The 16,554-nt window shown below is 48.4% G+C and overlaps 1 protein-coding gene across 1 annotated transcript in view; it reads right to left on the bottom strand.

Annotated features, from left to right (window-relative positions):
- Positions 1 to 9,690: 9,690 nt before the first annotated feature.
- The window catches only part of Fbxl18 (F-box and leucine rich repeat protein 18), a 22,410-nt gene continuing 15,546 nt past the window's right edge, over positions 9,691 to 16,554 (bottom strand). The window contains exon 5 of the mRNA XM_008851373.3: positions 9,691 to 10,619. Within this exon, the coding sequence (XP_008849595.1) occupies positions 10,463 to 10,619 (157 nt within the window). The 3' untranslated portion in view covers positions 9,691 to 10,462. The remainder of the gene's footprint in view (positions 10,620 to 16,554) is intronic.

Raw genomic sequence — 16,554 nt, 5'->3', positions numbered from 1 at the left:
TCTCTGTGAGTTCAAGGCCAGCCTGGTCTACATAGTGAGTTCCAGGACAGCTGGGGCTACAGGGAGACCCTGCTTCAAAAAGACAAAAAAAAAAAAATTTATATAAAACTTTATTGAGAATTTCATACATGCCCATTCCCTCCCATCCAACATTCCCCCCTCTGAAGAGGTCCTAAAATCTTTTAAGGATTAAATACAAGCTCCCAAATACTGACATTTTTGGCCTTTGGAACAGAATATGTTGCTATCAGGCCCAAGAACATTTTTATTTTTAGCCAAGAAACTGGCTACTTTTCTTTGGGGTCTTTTTACTCTAACTGCCTAGCCAATTCCTACCTCCTGTTCTTATCACACCATTCTCTGAAGGGGTTACCCAAATTGCCAATAAGGAATAGGGACACGGACTGCTCTGGCTTTTTCCATGCTGAACAGGAATGCAGGGTGAGGCAATTGGAGTACCCCTTCAGTGGGTCTATGTAAAAGACGCCCAAATTGCATAACGCTTGTCTCTAAGGGAAGAAGAAAGTCCTTGACTGGTGAATAGGAGATGTGAAGGAGAAGTAAAAGCAAGAGTAATTAGCATTACAAGTTCTAGACAGGGAACTAGAAAAAAGTCAGAACAGGGCAATTTTCAAATGTTCATATTGAAGGAGAGTGCCCCTCAGACCCCCTCCCTAGCCTCTGAGAGAAAAAAACAACTGCCCTCCACCAGACTCTGGAAATCCCCTCCATTGTTCAAACCCTTTCCTGGTACATCTGTTTATGGTTTCTATGGGAATGGCCTGGGGCAGAAGAGAAAGAACATTCTGCCCCAGGTAAGCTAGCCAATGGCTGTATAGGTTAAGGCTCTGGAAATCAGCCCTAGATTGTTCAAATCTTTTCCTGGTTATTCTGTGTATGGTTTCTATAGAAATCCCCTGCTTTGTGTTTTTTGTGGGTTTTATGCTTAAAAGCCCTGTGTTTGTTTGTTTATTTATTTATTTATTTATTTATTGTCTTTTTGAGACAGGGTCTCCCTGTGGCCCTGGCTGTCCTGGAACTCACTATGTAGACCAGGCTGGCCTTGAACTTACAAAGATCCACCTGCCTCTGCCTCCCAAGTGCTGGGATTAAAGGCGTGCACCACCACGCCTGGCAAAAGCTCTGTGCTTTCACTGCTTGGGGTTCCAGTATAGCTCCCAGGACTGTCTGTGTCCCCAGCCGGTTGGCTCCAATAAAGCAGTCCCTTTTACTGAGACTCAGTGTCCAAGTGGTCAATTTAGGGAATTTTAAGGACCCCGAACAATATGAAAGTCCATTGGAGTTTCTTGACAAGGGCTTCCAAAAGCATCCCTTTATTGGGTTCTTCCTTCTTTTTCTTTTGTCTTCCAAGGCTGGACTAGGTGGCTGGGAAGAGTGGCTGGATACTCAGGTGAGGGTCCAGTGACCCTGCTTGACACTCCTTTAATGAATGAGCACAACCATCAGCAAGCCCAATTGTGACTATGTTTAGCGATCAGGCTCAGCCAAAGTCATAATGATGGTAGTTATTTCATGCAGAAGGGACTGCTGTATAGCATCTTCTTATTAAAGGGACCACCATGTGGAGGCAGGATCTTGGGGCTGTCAGGCTGTCCCCTGGGTTCTCAGGCCCTCTGGTAGCTGGAGGCCAGAGGGAGGCCAGAACCCGGCACTCTCTGGAGGTCTGCTAAGCTCCCACACACTACCTCGATGGAGGTCCGAACCCACCCTCTCAGGCTCTCTGCTAGGATCTCAGCCTTCATTGTAGAGATCTTTAATGTCTTTGGTTAGGTTTATTCCTAAATATTTTTTTGAGAATGGAAGGGTTTCCTCAAGTGCTTTTTCTGATTGCTTGTTATTGGTATTTAGAAAGGCTACTGGTTTTTGTAAGTTGATTTTGTGTCCTGCCACTTTACTGAAAGCATTAATCAATTCTAACAGTTTTCTAGTGGAATTTTGGGGATCTTGTATGTATAATATCCTATCATCTGAAAATAGGGATAATTTGACTTCTTCTTTCTAGTTGGTACTCCTTTCATTTCCTTCTCTTGTCTTATTGTTCAAGCAAGGGTTTCACGCACTATATTGAAAAGGAGTGGAGACAATGGACAGCCCTGTCTGGTTCCTGATTTTAATGGGAATGCTTCCAGTTTTAATCCATTTAGGATGATGCTGGCTATGGGTTTGTTGTATATAGCTTTAATTATGTTGAGGTATGTTCCCTCCAGGCCAATTCCTTCAAGAACTTTTAACATGAATTCATGTTGGATTTTGCCAAATGCCTTTTCTGTATCTATTGAGCTGACCATGTGGTTTTTGTCTTTAAGTCCATTTATATGTTTTATTACATGTATTGACTTACATATGTTGAACCATCCCTACATCTCTGGAATAAAGCCAACTTGATTGTGGTGGATGAACTTTTTTTTTTTTTTTTTTGGTCCTTTTGAGACAGGGTCTCCCTGTAGCTCCAAGTGCCTGGAACTCACTCTGTAGACCAGGGTGGTCTCGAACTTGAACTCACAGAGTATGTGCCTGCCTCTGCCTCCCGAGTGCTGAGATTAAAGTTGTGCCCCACCACACCCAGCATCTTTTTTTTTTTTTTTAGTAAAAGAAGATATTTTAGCATATATTATGGAACAAGCTCTACACTGAATTATTTACATATATTAATTTATTATGCAATCACTCTGAAAAGATAATAGCAAGCTAGATCTAGGACTTGTAGTCTTATCTACAATTCTGTAAAGATTCTGTTGGAAAAGAGAAGTTGGTCCTAAAATATTGGTTCATATATCTTGAGAACACTTCTTTGCTGATAAGATCCTCTGTTTCTTTTTTTTTTTTCAGGTACTCTTTCTTCTTCTTTTTTTTAATGGCACTTTTGGCTACTCTAACATTACCCCCTCTGAAGAGGTAACCCTAAAATCTTTTAAGGATTAGACAAAAACTCCCAAATACTTTAGACATTTTTGGCCTTTGGAACAGAGTATGTTGCTAAGAGGCCCAAGGACATTGTGAGTTTTAGCCAAGAAACTGGCTACTTTTCTTTGGGGTCTTTTTTTTTTTTAATTTTACTATTTTTATTTTTTATGTGTATGCATGTACTACCTGCATATATGTAAGTGCACCCGTGTTGTGCAATGCCCACGGAGGACTTGTTGAATCAGCTGGAACTAGAGTTACAGATCAGCTGGAACTGGAGTTACAGGTGCTATGTGGGTGCTGGGATTCGAACCAGAGTCTTCTGCAAGAACAGTCAGTGTTCTTACCTGCTGAGCCAACTCCCCAGTCCCCTCTTTGGGGTCTTTTTACACTAACTGCCTAGCCAGTTCCTACCTCCTGTTCTTATCACACCATCGTCTGAAGAGGTTACCCAACTTGCGGATAGGGAATCGGAATGCAGACAACTCTGGCTTCTTCCATGCTGAACAAGGACACAGGTGAGGCAACTGGAGTACCCCTTCAGTGGATCTATCTAAAAAACTCCCGAATTGCTGTAGGGGGAAAAGAAAGTCCTTGACTGATGAGTAGGGGATGTGAAGGAGAAGTGAAGGCAAGAGTAATTAGCATTACAAGTTCTAGACAGGGAACCAGAAAAAAGTCAGAACAGGGCGATTTTCAAATGGTCATATGAGAGTCCATTGGAATTTCTTGACAAGGGCCTGGCATTATTTTTATTTTATGTGTATGAGTGTTTTACTGGCATGTAAGAGTACCACATGTGTACAATGCCCATGGAGGCCAGAAGAGGGAGTCGGATTCTCTGGAACTGGGATTACAGGTGGTTGTTAGCTGTTCTGGGAAATAAACCCAGGTCCTCAGTAAGAGCAGCCGGTGTTCTTCACCTGAGTCATCTCTCCAGCCCCTCACCTTGTTTTTTGTTTGGCTAGTGGTTTGTTTTCTTTTTCTTTTTCTTTTTTTTTTTTTTTTCGGTTTTTTTGAGACAGGGTCTCCCTGTAGCCCCAGCTGGCCTGGAACTCACTATGTAGACCAAGCTGGCCTTGAACTCACAGAGATCCTCCTGCCTCTGCCTCCCAAGTGCTGGGGTTAAAGGTGTGTGCCCCCCCACCCAGCTTTCTTTTTTTTTTTTTAAAAAAAAAAAAAATCTGAGAAAGTGTCTCCTTGTAGTCCCAGCTGGCCTAGGAACATGCTATAAAGACCAGGCTGGTCTCTATCTCACAGAAATCCACCTGCCTCTGCCTCCTGAGTGCTGGAAATCAAGGTACACCATGGCCAGCCCCAACTTTGTTTCCAGAGTCTCTCACTGACCTGGAGCTTACCAAGTAGGATAAGCTGGCTAGCCAGAGTCCCAGGGATCTGCCTGTCTCTGCCTCCCCAGCACAGGGATTACAAGTGTACACCACTGCATGTGGATTTGGATTTTTGTCTGTTTACTTATTTAAAATTTATGTGTATGAGTGTTTTTTGTTTTGTTTTGGTCTTTTTGAGACAGGGTCTCCCTATAACCTGTAGCACAGCTGGCCTGGAATTTGCTATATAGACCAGGCTAGCCTTAATCTTACAGAGCCTGTCTCTGCCTCTGGAGTGCTGGGATTAAAGTCCTACACCACCATGCCTAGCCTGTATGAGTATTTTACCTGCAAGTATTTAAGTGTACCATGTACATGAAATACCCATATAGGCCAGAAGGTGTTGGATCCCCTGGAACCGGAGTTGTTGAGAGTTGTTGACCACCATGTGGGTGCTGGGAACCAAATTTGATTCCTCTGCAAGAGCAGCCAGTGCTCTTAACTGCTGAGTCATTTCTCCAGCCCCCTGCTTGTTTGTTTAATGTGGGTTCTGGAGATCAAACCCAGGTCCTCATGATTTTAGAACTCTTTACCTATGAACTTGTCAGTCTTGACTGTGTTCTTTTTAATTTTATTTATTTATTTTTATTTTTATGTGTGTTATGCCTGCATGCATGTAAGTGCACCTGTGTCTGTTGACAGTTTCGTTTCACCCTCCCAGTCAGTTCCAAGAGCTGATCTTGGCTGACCTTGGCTTCATATATCCCATGGCTCTCTATCACAGTGCACTCCACAAAGAGCAGCTCAGGAGGTGTGCCTAATACAAATCCTCCCCATCCAGAGGTGATATCCCTGCCCTACACCCTACATCCAGGCCACAGAGACCCTGACACCTCCTGGCTATTGGGGGCCCCATATCCCCTTGAATGTGGTATAATACTGTGACTGTCTAGTGATGATGCTTGGTGATATTTACAGCCAGGCACATCTTCCTGGGTTTCTTAGGATGCTTGTGTTTAGATTGAGCAGCCATGTTGGAAGGAAGCACAACTAGCCCACATAGAGGCGGTCACATGAGGTTTTCATGCCATAAGCTCAGCTGAGGTCAAGGCCAACAAGGCCACAGCCAGAAATGAAAGATTCCTGGTAGGTATGGTAGCGCAGGTCACCATGTGGCACTTTGAAGGTAGACATAAGAGGATGAGGTGTTCAAGGCCAGCCCCAGCTCTGTAGCTAATTTAAGGCCAGTCTAAGCTATATGATAGCCCATCTCAAAAAAAAAAAAAAATTAATGGGAACTCCCCACTTGGTCCATACATGGCCAGTCAGGAGTTCCCACAGGAAGAGACACACAATTGTCTGGCTTTCTAAATCAAGTCCACTTTATTTGAAATTTTTCACATGCCACAAATTTACATGAGAACATCCATTTAGAATGTAGTTGGTCAGTGCCAACACCAAATTAGGGAATAGGCGTCACTGAGATACGGGCCACAGGCAGTTCCACCAGCTGGGCAGGGATCAGGGTGGTTGGTCATCAGAAAGCAGGGGACAGTCACTTAGCACCTGGTCACAAGGCCTTGACCCTCCCTCCAAAACACTGAGTCATACAACAAGGTATCACAATTAGAGGTGGTAGCTGAAGACACAGCTTCAGGCTGAGTGTCATCTGCACACTCGTTCACACACAGACACATACATACACATGCATGTACACATAGGCACAGCATACTCCTCCTGCCTGTGGAAACCCTCATTCCTAAGAGATCTAGGTCACCACTCATCAGTTAGTGTGGGGACCCATGGCTGGTCTAGACTCTCATGCAGTATTAAGTCAACATATCTTGTGGAGCCTATAAACTTCTATTGCAAACCTGAAGCCTAAATGCAAATGAGATAAACCACAATAAGGCCCAGTATCATAGCAGGGGCCACCAATGGTGAATAGCAATGTCTGTGCCACATCCACAGGACCGGGATGTCAGTGTCCGGGGCCTACCACATGCAGTCATACTGCATGCCTCATTCACAATTGCTTCTCTCTTCCCTGCTGAGTCAGAATTACATGTAGCCTAGGTTGGCTTCAAACTCCTTATGTAGCTAAGGCTGGCCTTGTACTCCTGATCTTCCCACTTCTACCTCCTGCCAGCTGGGATGACAGGCACAAACTACCACACTTACACTCCACTTTCTTATTTTCTCCTACAGGAGCTTAGCAAATTCCAGATGTTCAAAGGGGCAGGTCACAGCGAAGGCTGGAGGAAGAGGGGGCACACTGGCCCCTTTGGAGTGGGGATGTGTGTGGCTGTGCCATCTTCCTCAAGGGTGCCATCTTGGACCCTCATTGTCTCACAGAGGCCTGGCTCTGAGCCCCCACAGCCCCCTGCTTGGCCTGACTCTCCCATAGGCCTGTCTACAGGACACCATCCTGTCTACAGGCCTGTCTACATCCTCTTGCTAAGTAGCCTTTAACTTGGGACAAGGGCAGTGAATGGACAAGATGGGGCATGGGTAACCCTCACCACAGAGCCTGCCCCAGATGCCCAAAGGTGAGAGGCACACAGCAGGTTCAGTGCCTAGGCTTCTTAACCTTTGTTCTTACAGGGCCTCTGAGGACAGCTGGCAGGACAGAAAAGAATGAAGCCCTCTTCACTCTGTCCAATAAAACTCCTCCCTATGCAAATGAGGAAAGCTGGTCTGGAGGATGGCTCAGTGGATTAAGTACCTGCTATGTAGGTGTAAGGACATGAGTTCAAATCCCCAGAACCCACAGCAAGCCAGGCACAGTAGTGCACATCTGTCATCTCAGCACTCCTATGCTGAGATGGGAGGTGGAGACAGAATCCCAGCCAGTCTGGAGTACACAGCATCAAACAAGAGACTCTGCCTCAAAGTGGAAGGTGAGGACCCACACCTGAGATTGTCCTCTGGTCTCCACACGTGCCATGGCATGCACATGCCTGCAAACACACATACACCCACAGGTTTATTTGTTTATTTATTCACTTTTGAAACAGGGTCTCCCTGCAGTCCCAGCTGGCCTGGACATCACAGAGATCCACCTGCCTCTGCTTCCCAAGTACTGGGATTAAAGGGTACCCCACACACTCAGCACATGCACAAATTAAAAAAGAGGAAAATGAAGACTGTCACCCAAAGACCCAGTGTGACTTGCTGGTGTGCACACTGGGTCAGAGGATATATCACAGGACATTTCGCTACAGGACTGGAGATGGGGGCAGAGGCAAGAGCAGGCAAGGCCAGCCTGAGGCACAGTTACAAGCAGCCATGGGGGCAGGGGGTGTCAGGGATTTCTGGTTAAACAAAGGGACAAACACACCCATCTCTCTCCTTCCTACCTTCTCACAGAGCAGATGCAAGCTTGAGTGCATGCACACATACACACACACACACACACACACACACACACACACACAGGCACTCACAGATACCCACATGCAGACACACGTCCTACATGCTCTCTCGGCAGGCAGCATATGGCCCTCCATTTAACAGCCCAGTCCTGCCAATCAGGGGCCATTAGGGTAGGTTCTTTTCCCAGCATCAAATGCTGCAGGCTATAAATTGTGATTAACATCGGTGCCAAAATAGCACTTAACAAAAACAAGGACGCAATTGACATCTGGTGGGTCCTGTCTCCGGTGGAGTGAAAATTCTTGCCTGAAATCAAAGGGCTGGTGCAGGGACACTAAGAACATGAGGTCTACGGTTGAGGGGTTTGCTCTCAGGCAGTCTGCTCCCCAGCCTGCTGTGACCAGGGCCCGTACCACTGGCCAGCCCTTCTTCTGAGTATAAATGATGCCACTGGGTGAAATTACTACCTCACAGGAACTAACCATCCATGGTATTGTGACAGAATGGCTTTTTGGATAAAATGCTACTTGGAAAGATGATTCCCTGACTGCTCAGGATTGTGCTGGAGGACACAAGCCATGAGGACCAGGGACCCCTGGGACCTCCAGGCCACCTGACTCCCTCCTGGGCTGTGACCAGTCATATCACTTCAAGGACAAGAAAGCAGTTGGTCCTGGAGGGTCTGCATGGTGGCTGAAAGGGATGCTGGGCATGGCAGTTTCTAGGAACTGGGGGAGGGGTTCGGCCACCTTTGGGCCCACTGTCTGCAGCTGTGTGGGGCTCAGCCTGGTCCACAGATAGACTCTCCAAAGCTGTGTTTAGGTTTTCGAGGGTGAGGGCTCCAGATCTGGGGTGGGTTCCTCTATGGGTGACCCTTGGAATCAGCCAGCAGACGGTCCCTCTGGCTAGGAGGTGAAAGCCACTCACCTGGCTGCAGGGGGTACAGGGAGGGAACACCCTGGCCCTACAGGAGCAAGACTGAGTAGCAGGAGACACTGTGGCCAGACCTTGCACTGCAGACTCCATGTGAAGGCTTGACTTAGAGCAAAGAGGGGGCCAGACAATGGTACTTTTCTTGGGAACTGGGGCAAGGCAGGCTGAGTGTTGTACTTCCCTGACACAGACCCCAAAGCTGAATCAGATGTTCCCAAGTCTCTCTGGACTCTAGCTGCTGGGCACACCCTGTCTTGCAAATTCTGGGGATGTACCCAGAGATTGATTTACCCTGCTCCTCACCAGCCAGGGAAGCTGGGAGACCTCAGAGTGGGAGGACCTGTTGCCATAGAAACAGAGGCTGAAGGCAGGCTGGGGAGGTCACCAGTATCAGGTGAGGCCTAGTGGGCCTGTATGCATTGAGGTGTCTTGACTAGAAGTCCCCCAGATTGATGTCCACTGTACAAGGGACCCACCACCAAGAGGGGACTGGGTAGGGGTCCAAGTGGACACAACCCCAACTACAGGCTCTCATAAGTCCCTTCTAGGGGCCACTGGCTCTTAAGTCTTGCAGGTATGAGGGGCAGAGGTGGCTGCCAGACACTGGAACCTTCCTCAACTTTTTCTTTCCTTTTTTTGGGGGTGGTGGTGGTGGTTATTGGGACAGGGTCGCATGTAGCCCAGGCTGACCTCTAACTTGCTTATGTAGCTGAGGATGACCCTGAAGTGCCTTGGCCTTCTGAGTACTGGGTTTGCAGGTGCCCGCCACCACAGTACTGAAGGTGGAAGCCAGGGCTTCATGCATGCTAGGAAGGTGGTTTACCTGCTAAGCTGCAGCTCCAGCTCTTAATGTTTTTGCTTGGTTTTTTTTTTTTGGTCTTTTTGAGACAGGGTCTCCCTGTAGCCCCAGCTGTCCTAGAACTCACTATGTACACCAGGCTGGCTTTGAACTCAGAGATCTGCCTGCCTCTGCCTGCTGCAAGCTGGGATTAAAGGCGTGCACCACCATGCCCAGCCCTTTTTTTAAAAAAATATTTTATTATTTTATGTGTACGAGTGTATTGCCTCCATGTATGTGAGTGCATCCATGTCATGCAATGCCACAGAGGTCAGAAGAGGGCTCCGGACTCCCCTGGAACTGGAGTTAAGGACGGTTCATAGCCGCCACGTGGGTGCTGGGAATCGAACCTGGGTCCTCTGCAAGAGTAGTCAGTGCTCTTAACTGCTGAGTCAACTCTCCAGCCCTCACAGCTGGAGTTTTTAAACCTAAAGTCTGTGGACTACAGGGGGACGAGCTCTCTGGTGGGACACAGGCTCAGCTCTTAGGACCCAGCATGGGGATGGTGCCACCCCAGCAGTCCCTGCCACAGGGGACCCTCTGGCCACAGGTATCATTGGGTTGAAAACATCCCAGAGACATCATGGAGTTAAAAGATTTCTTTTTTTCTCCTGTGGTGATAGGGATGAAACCCAGGGGCTCATGTCCTAAAACATGACTTCATGAGAAAGCAAACCATAGACTCTGATGTCAGTGGGGAGTCTCACAGCAAGAGCCCAGTGCACCCAGGCCCCATGCAGAACACAGTCACAGAGCCCGATTGCAGATGACCACACACATAGGACAGTCCCCAGGGAGTGGGGGGGCAGCGCTACAGCCCACATAGCACCTAGGGCACAGCCAGGTCCCAAGGTCAGCCTGGCTGATCGCTGACCCCACATCCACAGCCCACCCGATAACTTCCTGTCACTGAGCCTTAAGTCCCTTACAAGAGTGAGTGAAAGGAAACCTAGGGAGCCAGTGAACTCTTCCTTATCATAAAACAAGGATCCACTGTAGCTGGCTCCTCAGACCCCTGTGGAGACTTGGCTGGTGGGAGTGGTTGGTGGGAGTGGCAGGCTTCTCACCACCACAGATTCGGTGGTTCCTCCGCCACTCTGCTTTTAAACAAAGTGATCTCGTCCAGGTGCACCATGGGGACATCCCGGATGACATCAGTCAGGCCCTCATGCAGCAGGGGGAAGATGACAACATTCAATGCTGGCCTCTCAGCCTGGAAACTGAAGCAGAGACCAGTTGTTAGCAGGGGACACTGGATGTCAGGGTTGGGGACATTGTCACTCGGAAAGCAAAGCGCTTGCTTGGATTACATGGGACCAGGGTTTTGGTCTCCAGGACAAATGCTTTGTAATTCAAGTCATCAGAGTCCCAGAGACACAAAGCCCAGTGGTGGGAGCCAGGGGCTGGGGACAGCAATAGAAAGGCAGTGTTTTAGCAGATCTGGGGTTTCTGTTTGGGACAGAAAGGGTTCAACTACAGAGAGCAGTATGAATTTATGACAATGAAAATACAATTACTGCTGGGCTGGGGTGTGGCTCGCTCAGATGGCAGAATACATACCTAGTATTCCTGAAGCCCCAGGTTCCATCCCCAGCACCCATGAAACCAGGTGCTGTGGTACATGCCTGTGAACCCAGGTGGCAGCAAGGATCATAGTCACTGTCACCTTTGGCAACAAACAGAGTCACATGCCAGCCTGAGCAACATGAGAACCTGCCTCCAAAAAGAGGGTACTAGTTACTGCCAACGAATCACCTGCTTTTAACCTGTTGATATGATAAATATCACATTATGGACATTTCATCATGATAAAAACGAAAAGGGGCTGGGGATGTTGCTCAGCTGGCAGAGTGTTTGCCTACCTAGCACACATGAAGCCCTGGGTTCCATCCCCAGTACCCCATAAACCTAGTGTGGTGGTGAATGCTTGTAATTCCCTGCACTCAAGGTTCAAGGTTATAGAGTGTGAGGTCAGCTTGGGTTCCATGAGATCCTGCCTCAAAACAAAACTAAAACTAAATGCAGCAAGAGTGGAACCCGCTGAAGGCAAGAGGAGGGTAGAAAGGAGAGATGTTCAGTGCGGACATTGGTGACCAGGTCACCACCTCTCTCCCCAGAGCTCCAGCCTTGGGAGCCCTACTGTTTTCAGTCATTTGTGTTGGTCCCCAAGAGACCCCAGGAAAGGAGAGGTAAAGACTGAAGCTGAGGGAGGATGCTGGGACTTTACTGGAGGGAGAGACCCACACCATCCTCCACAGGGTCGCCAGAGGCAACGGCTGGTGCCATGCAGCTGGAGTTCCCATGAGGCCTGATCACCCACAGACCAGCGCTGCTGTTCAGAACCTTGATGTGACTTGGCTATATATTCCTCATCTAGAAAACTCCTGGGACAAGGGTGGAAATCCTGAGCCACCATCTTTGGGTCCACATCCAGACTACTGAAGGGTCCTCATTGGTGAGAGACCTTCCAAATGGAATACCAACCAACATCCTCCCCTCTGAAGTAGTCAGTGGCCCCAGCCAGGCCCCTCATGTCTCTCATTAGCCCCCATGTAGTGCCATTGCTACGGTGGAGCCCAGGCACCTTGGCTATCACACCCAAGTTCACAACTCACAGCCCTGGATCCCTGGGCATGCTGCATGGAGCATCCCCCTGGCTCTGCCTCTAGGCTACAGCTCTTCCCAATAAGCCCACAGAGGCAAAACCCCATTGGCTCATCTCTCCCCATGACCCACATGACCCATGACACTGCCTGGTGGGAACCTTACAACAGCATGACCTGGAGCTGCCTCTGAAGAGCAGAGAGCCAGGTGCTGCCCAGAATCCAGGTACCTCTTCAGAAGCTGATCAAGCTAAAAACAGCTCTAACTACTGTTTTGTTTTAATTTTGGGGTTTTTTGTTTGTTTGTTTGTTGAGACGGGGTTTTCCCTGCAGCCCCAGCTGGCCTGGAACTCAATATATAGACCAGGCTGGCCTCAAGCACACAGAGATCCACCTGCCTTTCCTTTCCTAAGTACTGGAATTAATAGCATGTGCCACCAAGTCTAGCTTTATTTTTTATTCATTTATTATTATTGTTTTTAATATTTTATTCATTATTTTTATTTTATGTGTATGAGCATATTGCCTGCATGTATGTGAGTGCACCCGTGTCTAAAATGCTGCAAAGGTCAGAAGGGGGTGTCAGATTCCCCTGGAACTGGAGTTCAGGACAGTTCGTAGCTGCCACGTGGGTGCTGGGAATCGAACCTGGGTCTTCTGCAAGAGCAGTCAGTGTTCTTAACCTAACCACTGAGTCATCTCTCCAGCCCCCATTTATTCTTTTTAAAAATATTTTATTATTTTTGCCGGGCGTGGTGGCACACACCTTTTCTCAGGAGGCAGAGGCAGGTGGATCGTTGTGAGTTCAAGGCCAGCCTGGTCTATATAGTGAGTTCAGGTCAGCTGGGACTATAGGGAGACCCTGTCTCAAAAAGACAAAAAAAAAAAAAATTATTATTTTTATTTCATATGTATGAGTGTACTGCCTGTATGTAAGTGCACCCATGTTATGCAATGTCTGCAGAGGTCAGAAGGAGGCGTCAGATCTTCTGAACTGGAGTTACGGATGATTGTTAGCTGCCATGTAGGTGCTGGGACTTGAACCTGGGTCCTCTGCAAGAGTAGCCAGTGCGCTTAACCACTGAGCCATCTCTCTAGCTCCTGATTCATTTATTTTTATTTTATGTATATGACTTTTGCCTGCATGTATGTAAGTGGACCCCTGTTGTTCAATGCCTGGAGGCCAGAAGAGGGCATCAGACCCCCTGGAACTAGAGTTACAGACAGTTGTTAGCTGCCATGTAGATGCTGGGAACCAATGGAATCAGGGTCATCTGCAGGAGCAACCAGTGTTTTTAACTTCTGTGCCATCGTTCCAGTCCCTAAAATTTTTTCTGAGACAGTCGTATGTAACCCACACTGGCCTTAAACTTGCTATGTAGATGAAGGTGACCTTGAACTTCTGATCTCCCTATCTTCACTTCCGAAGTGCTGGGATTACAGGTGTATACCACCATGCCTACTTCATTTATGTGGTACCTGGGATGGAACTTTTGTATATGATGGGCAAGCCTCCACCCACTGGGCCACATCCCCAGACCATAAGTCCATTTTTAAAAACTGACCGTCAAGTCTAAGGTTCTTGGTGTTGGTCAGACCTAAACAATTTCCCACTCTGTGAACACTCTTCTTCACATGTCTGCAGACCAGGCGCTGACCCAGCGCTCCTGAGCACAGTCCCTGGTACTGCCCTGGGCCCAAAGCTTGCCAGAGCACAGCTAACTCTGGCTTGGCAAAACAGAAACTTACAGGAAGATGTCCCAGTGTACACATGGAAAACACCACCATCTGTCAGCCTCCCAGGGCCATGTGCCCACAGCATGACAGCAAGCCACAAATACACTCTATGACCCCGTGTGGGAAGGCAGTGCCAGCTGGGCATTAAGACAAAGTGACATGGTCACATAGTGGACAGTAGACCTCTGTGACACCAGCGTGTGAGATGTCTGCACCTCCCACTCAGGTCTGGGATTCCCAACTGTCCATGGGAGGGAGGATGTCTGACATTAACAAAGGCCTCTGGGACCACCGACAGATGGTGGCCAGGGACATGAGACTGGATGGGAACCTTCAGAGACACAGGTGTTGTGACACCCTGTCAGTGTCGGGCTTGGAATGGCTCCAAGGAAGCAATGCCCAGCCACCCTCGCCTCGACTAGCTCTGCTACTGGCTGGGGTTGCACCAAGGGGCTGTCACCCCTCTCCCAGCTCAGGCCTGCTGCAGGGACTAGAGATGAGACCCAGAAAAATCCTACAAGCAGAATTCAATCCTCCAGTTGCAGACATGCAGGTAGTTGTCCTGACTACACTGGCATGCCTGGGTGATGTGGAGTTATGGGAAGAGCCCAGAGTAGGCAGACCATGGGGAGAGAAGCCAGAAAGCCAACCCAAACCCCACTGGGAAGAAGGTACTAGATGGGATGGCTGGCGGTAGTACCCACAAAAGACACAGAGCTGACCATAGGTCTGTCACCAGAAGGTTCCAACTGTGCCTTGGAGTATGGCCTGGACAGGGGCTCATTTAGGGTCCCAGGGTCAGAGAGGGACTGTGCCCTGGCTCACAGCTGTGCCATAGTGACCAACTCCCCACTGGAAACCAAGAGAACAGGGGATACAGGGTCCTCCCCATTTCCAGGGCTCACAGCTATGCCATAGTGACCAACTCTCCACTGGAAACCAAGAGAACAGGGGATACAGGGTCCTCCCCATTTCCAGGGCCCATGAGACCTGGCAGAAAACAAGCCCAAGGGAGCCAGGAACTTTTTGGGGGCTTCTCTGCACAGTCTAAGAAGGCAAGAAAGAAGAGTCCAGGGCAGGCCCAGCAGAGGATCACATTCCACATGCCACAGTGATGTGACACAAGTGGGCAAGATAGCCATACATGAACTTGGTCAGGTACTCTTGAGTCCAGGAGGAAAGTAGAGGACTGGGGATGTCTCTGTGGCAGGAACATGGAGGGGTAGACAAGTACACTTCCCTGCCTACCACCCAGGAAGGCCCCAAACTCTCGGAGTTCACAAAGTCTCCCTCACTACGGCTGGTCCCAAACTCTGAATTCAGACCCCAAATGAAGCCACTAATGAGGCCCAAATGGGGGAGAGACAAGCAGAGGAAAGCAATCCAACTCCAAGTCCATAAAGTGAAAAAAGAACAGGGTGTGGTAATGCACACCAGACATCCCAGCATGCAGGAGGCAGACAGATGCAAAATCAGAAGTTCAAGGTCATCTTCAGTTACACAGTGAGTTCAAGGCCAACACGGGCTAAAAGAGACCTTGTCTCAAATTAAATAAATAAATAAATTGCCAGGCATGGTGGCACAGGCCTTTAATTCCAGCACTCAGGAGGCAGAGACAGGTGGATCCCTGTGAGTTCAAGGCCAGCCTGGTCTACATAGTGAGTTCCAGGCCAGCTGGGGCTACAGGGAGACCCTGTCTCAAAAAGACAATAAATAAATAAATAAATAAATAAATAAATAAATAAATAAATAAATAAATAAATAAATAAATGGTTTTAAGATGGTTGTGGTAGTGCACGCCTTTAATTCCATCACTTGGGAGGCAGAAGCAAATAGATCTCTGAGTTCAGGGCAGCTTGGTCTACATAATGAGTTCCAGGGCCACATAGTGAGACCCTGACTGAAAGAAAGATTTTAAATTAAAACAACAAACACCAAGATGTGATAAACTCCTGATTTTGGTTTTTCTGATGCACTAATTGTGGCCAGGCCTGGAAGAGGCTCTTAGAGTCAGGGATGGGAGTGGGGGGTACTGCTGGTTGCTGAGAGCAACATCGCCACCTGCTGGAGCCTGTCAGCTGAGCATCCTGCATACTGGGGCTGCTGAAGGGCTCAGATGCCAAAGGTTAAGGCAGTCTACCATGATGGAATGGGGAACCCCTGGCCGGACTGGCAAAGGTCAGATGCTGACTGCAAGGCTGGTAGAGCCCAGAACACACCAGGAAAACTTGCTGGGGTATGCAGAGCTACAGCAGACACGTCTGCAGAACAGCCTCTTTGTGGTGTTCTGCTAGAGTTCTGCTAGACTACAGGGAGCCACAGACATGAAGGGAGGATGAGCCAGGGGCAGGGACTAGAAGTGAGAGGAACAGACCCCACAAAAGACCAGTGACAGCTGGTGACAAGGCAGGTTAGCGAACTCATTGGATCGAGACCATTCTGCCGAAGGACCCCACCCTTGTGAGTCCCACTTCAATCAGCTGCTTCCTAGAAAGCACGGGCAAGACTGAACTCCCAACCAGGCATGGCACCTCATGCCTGGAATTCCAGTACTCAAGAGCTGAAGCAGAGGACACACACACTCTGGTGCTGGAGATATAGCTTAGTTGTATGTGTGTTTGCTTAGCATGCACAAGGCCCTAGGTTCCACTCCCAGCACCATATAAAGCCAGGCATGCCTATAATCCTAACATTAGGGAAGTGAAGGCAGGAGGACAGGTTCAAGGTCATCCTTGGCTACACAGTAAGTTTGAGGCCAGCATGGGCTTAATACATAAGACTCTGTCTCAAAAAAAATACCACCCCCACCAAAAAA

This window comes from Nannospalax galili, unplaced genomic scaffold (genome assembly GCF_000622305.1).
Source record: "Nannospalax galili isolate Female #2095 unplaced genomic scaffold, S.galili_v1.0 scaffold664, whole genome shotgun sequence".
Lineage (NCBI taxonomy): Eukaryota > Metazoa > Chordata > Mammalia > Rodentia > Spalacidae > Nannospalax > Nannospalax galili.
This window is presented reverse-complemented; position numbering and strand designations above follow the sequence as displayed.